At 41.6% G+C, this 5000-nt stretch overlaps 1 protein-coding gene across 4 annotated transcripts in view; it reads left to right on the forward strand.

Annotated features, from left to right (window-relative positions):
* The window catches only part of LOC114557972 (CREB-regulated transcription coactivator 2-like), a 43827-nt gene that overhangs the window by 15099 nt on the left and 23728 nt on the right, over positions 1 to 5000 (forward strand). For all 4 annotated transcript variants that reach the window (XM_028581747.1, XM_028581748.1, XM_028581749.1 and 1 more), the window contains exon 2: positions 1665 to 1766. In XM_028581747.1, the coding sequence (XP_028437548.1) occupies positions 1665 to 1766 (102 nt within the window). The remainder of the gene's footprint in view (positions 1 to 1664; positions 1767 to 5000) is intronic.

The raw sequence follows: 5000 nt of genomic DNA on the forward strand, positions 1-5000 counted from the left end.
CCTTCGCTAAAAGTGCTCGTTTAGCCGCTGACAGACTCAGATTATTATTCTAAGTGTCTGACAACATTGTGGAAAGTATTTCTAAGCAGGTCGACCTTTCTGTTGAAGAGTAAGATCCTTTTTTTGAACATTAAAACATCTGAGAAATTGCGTTCGCTAAACCCACCAGACTCCATGTAAACAAACAGTCATTTTAGCATTGTAAAATACACTTCATTCAAAGTCGACAGAAACCAAATAAAACTATGAAAAGCCGTTTTGGGGTCGTCTTTCCACTTTTCCAACCATCACAACTCTAGTTTTGGCTGAAATAAACACACAGTTTACAGATTTACATGTCAGAACATGCTGGATCTATACATGCTAAAAGTATTGTTTTTTTAAATGGAGTCGGGTGGGTTTAGCGCTAGCGACTTCAGAGCTGTTTCTGGTTAAACAGAAAGCTCTTAAAGTGGTTTTAAAAGGTCTATCTCTGTAGGGATCATTTCCATAATGTTGTCAGACACTTAGAATAAAACTGAACTTTTATGAAGGTAAATACGAGCTGGACAGTTGTCCTGTTAACTTACATTGTAGCTTGTTTCGCCGCCGATCTCGCTTAATACTGGACCAATGTCACAGATTGTTGTTCCCATCAGTCACTTAGACACAAAAACATACAAGAAATAGGGTCCAGGTTGGAAAAAAAAAAAACAGTAGTTACCCTTTAAAGTGAGGACGACTAAGGTCTATATAAAAGAGACTTCAGATACAGTATTAGGGGACCACTAAGGTCTATATAAAAGAGACTTCAGATACAGTATTAGGGGACCACTAAGGTCTATATAAAAGAGACTTCAGATACAGTATTAGGGGACCACTAAGGCCTATATAAAAGAGACTTCAGATACAGTATTAGGGGACCACTAAGGTCTATATAAAAGAGACTTCAGATACAGTATTAGGGGACCACTAAGGTCTATATAAAAGAGACTTCAGATACAGTATTAGGGGACCACTATAAAAGCATCCAAAAAGCAGCATGTAATTGGACCTTTTAAAACAAGTACTCATTCAGCTGCATTTCCTTTCCCTGTTCTCCTCCGTCGCTCTGTCACTCATGCGTCTCTCTCACATAGGACACACACACACACACACACACACACACACACACACACACACACACAGCCCCTCCCCTCCGTGCACACACGGTCTGTCTCGATCAGCTGGCCCCAAAGCTAGGCTAGATGGAGCTGGTTACCTCCAGGATCTGTGCTAAGCTAGGCTAGCGGTGGAATCGTCAGACAGAGTTACGACAAATATGGAGATGAGGAGGGATGTATGGACTTATCTAACTCTGGGAGATACGGTGAATAAGCGAAAGTCGACAGAAAAGCCAGATTAGCGCCGCCTGCTGCTATGGAGACGTATTACGTTTCTATAGCAGCAGGCAGCGCTAATCTGTATTGTTGCCCAAGAAATGATAACCGGCAGCTGATTGGACGAACAGGGTCACATGGGTTTGTTTTCTCCGGAAATTCAAAGAACATTTTAAGCGAGAAATAGGCCGTGCAGTTCCTGACTCTGTCGAGTCTGTTGAGTGAAACTGGCCGACTCTTCTACCTGCTAACGCCTTCTTCTTCTTCTTCTTCTTCTTCTCTTCCTCTTTGTCTTCCACCCGTCAGCTTCAGGCCCAGAAGCTCCGTCTCGCCAGGAGTCAGGGTCCGTACTACGGCGGCTCGCTACCCAACGTTAACCAGATCGGCAGGAGCCCTCAGGACTTCCAGGTAACGCACCGACAACAGCCGGGACTCGTACCTAGTTTTTCTTTCTGTCTTCGTCATCTGCTCCCTGAGGCGGAGACTGATTTTCTGCTTGGGGTTGGAGATGTGTTAACATTCTGACTTTTATTTTAGTTAGGCCCTGTTTACACGTACAGTACAGGCCAAAAGTTTGGACACACCTTCTTATTCAATGTGTTTCCTTTTTTATTTTCATGACTATTTACATTGTAGATTCTCACTGAAGGCACCAAAACTATGAATGAACACATATGGAATTATGTACTTAACCAAAAAGTGTGAAATAACTCAAAACATGTCTTATATTTTAGATTCTTCAAAGTAGCCACCCTTTGCTTTTTTATTAATAAGGGAAATAATTCCACTAATTAACCCTGACAAGGCACACCTGTGAAGGTAAAACCATTTCAGGTGACTACCTCATGAAGCTCATTGAGAGAACACCAAGGGTTTTACAAACGGAGACATTTCCCTTCGTTTACACGCAAACGGAGAAATCTTTCTTTCTAAAAACTTCCGGCCAGAGAGGAGATTTTTGAGATCTACGTTTGCATGTAAACTGAGACAAACGGAGGTTTAGGCAGCCGAGAGAAAGAGGTTTGGTGATTGGTTGCTTTTGTTGCTATTTTGGGGATTCTGATTGGCTAACGTGGGCTTGGGCTTCTCGTTACACCGCCACCTACAGGTCTGGCGTGCTCTTGGCCTTCATTGATGGCATATATATATATATATATATATATATATATATATATATACACACACACACACACACACACACACACACACACAGACGGGGACATGTAAACAAACTCTTTTCTGAAAACTGATAGCTGTGCACGATGTTATTTTTGAAAACGGAGAGGTTGAAATGTCCTTTTATGAAAATAGCCGGCAACGTTTAAACGTAGCATTAGTTTCAAATCTGGGGAAAATCTGCAGGGTATGGCCCTTATTCACAGCAGACATGGTGACTCGTCATAGTAGGAGAAGCAGAGCTGAAACTGATCACCTTAACGATGGCTCAGTTCCATCAAGTGTCCCAGTAAGATATTTCAGAGTCAGCATGAACAATACCAGGACCTCTCCTAAGTGGAATGCAGCCATCAGTAATGGTTTAATACCAGGGTCTCTCCTAAGTGGAATGCAGCCATCATTAATGGTTTAATACCAGGGTCTCTCCTAAGTGGAATGTAGCCATCAGTAATGGTTTAATACCAGGGTCTCTCCTGAGTGGAATGCAGCCATCATTAATGGTTTAATACCAGGGTCTCTCCTAAGTGGAATGCAGCCATCATTAATGGTTTAATACCAGGACCTCTCCTAAGTGGAATGCAGCCATCAGTAATGGTTTAATACCAGGGTCTCTAAGTGGAATGCAGCCATCTAATGGTTTAATGGAATGCAGCCATCATTAATGGTTTAATACCAGGGTCTCTCCTAAGTGGAATGCAGCCATCAGTAATGGTTTAATACCAGGGTTTAATACCAGGGTCTCCTAAGTGGAATGCAGCCATCATTAATGGTTTAATACCAGGGTCTCTCCTAAGTGGAATGCAGCCATCAGTAATGGTTTAATACCAGGACCTCTCCTAAGTGGAATGCAGCCATCAGTAATGGTTTAATACCAGGGTCTCTCCTAAGTGGAATGTAGCCATCAGTAATGGTTTAATACCAGGGTCTCTCCTAAGTGGAATGCAGCCATCAGTAATGGTTTAATACCAGGACCTCTCCTAAGTGGAATGTAGCCATCAGTAATGGTTTAATACCAGGACCTCTCCTAAGTGGAATGCAGCCATCAGTAATGGTTTAATACCAGGACCTCTCCTAAGTGGAATGCAGCCATCAGTAATGGTTTTGAACACACCTGTGCTTCTCCTACTATGAAATGTCAACATGTCTGCCATGAAAAAGGTCTATTCTGTGTCCGCAGATTCCGTGTGGCCCTTTTTTAGTAATAGTTTGATTACTACAATTCCTCGACGCAACATGATTTGCCTCAAAGCTTCGTTTTTTTAATTAATGTTACCAGCGTTGTATCGCTCATGGTGTTACCGCACGGAGGATTATAACTGTCGCCCACCGTGAAGAGAGAGCGTAAGGGGAGAAGAGAAGAGAAGAGAAGAGACAGGCTGGAGAAAACAACAGAAAGGGTCCAAAGTTTGGAGTCAGTTCAAAAAGTAATTGAAACGAAAACTCTGTACAGTGTGTCTACTGCGAAATCGAACTAGCTTAGCACGATAATAATAGCACATAGACATCAGTGCTTAGGCATCTCGACAGAAAACACAGAGTCTAACTAAATCCTCCATTCCACGAAAAGACAGAGACAAGAACATACGTTAGTGGTGACTAAAATCTGATCTAAAAAGCCGGAAAAACAGCTGATTGTTGCGCACCATTTTCTCTCTCTCACTCTCTCTCTTCACGGAGAAACAGCTGAACAACGATCTACTAATATAAGTGTAACAGAGCTGTGTGACATTGTAATAAAATATATAAATGAAAATAGGTTAAGTATAACTTGTATGTACTTATAGGCCTATATACATATCAGTCTCAGGTTGAAACTTGTAGTTCTGAAAGTTAAGTTGCACAACTTAAGGTCATGTTTATGTATGTTTAATGTATGCCTTAGTTTGAGGTTGTTACTGCATTTCATAAAATGTTTTCTTTAAAAACAATGTGATATGCCACTTAAATGCACTTAATGTTTAGTTTTTTAAGAGATGAAATTTTAAGCAACGTAGGCAATAAAAAAATGTAGCTTTTTCCGAAAATTAAACTAAGCTATTGGGGTGTGTTTTGGGCGTAATATGCAATCAACCAATCAGAGATCATCTCCCATTCCCTTTAAAAGTCAGGCGCGTTTGGACCTTGGATTATTGCTGTTATGATGGAGGATTTGCTGCTCAATATTTTTATTTGTAATCTTGTGTGTGTGTGTGTGTGTGTGTGTGTGTGTGTGTGTGTGTGTGTGTGTGTGTGTGTGTGTGTGTGTGTGTGTGTGTGTGTGTGTGTGTGTGTGTGTGTGTGTGTGTGTGTGTTGCTGTGTGTCCCTGTGTGTGTAACAAGCATAGTGTGCACGCTGCTGTGCACGAGCCTATAGGAGCATTGTACTAATGCTCTGTTAAAATAACAATGAAATGCTGCGTTATTGATTTTAGACCAGGTTTTTGTTGGTCAATGGTGCGATCACTTCCCGCTGCCTCCAGATAGCAT

Source organism: Perca flavescens, chromosome 6 (genome assembly GCF_004354835.1).
Source record: "Perca flavescens isolate YP-PL-M2 chromosome 6, PFLA_1.0, whole genome shotgun sequence".
Classification (NCBI taxonomy): domain Eukaryota; kingdom Metazoa; phylum Chordata; class Actinopteri; order Perciformes; family Percidae; genus Perca; species Perca flavescens.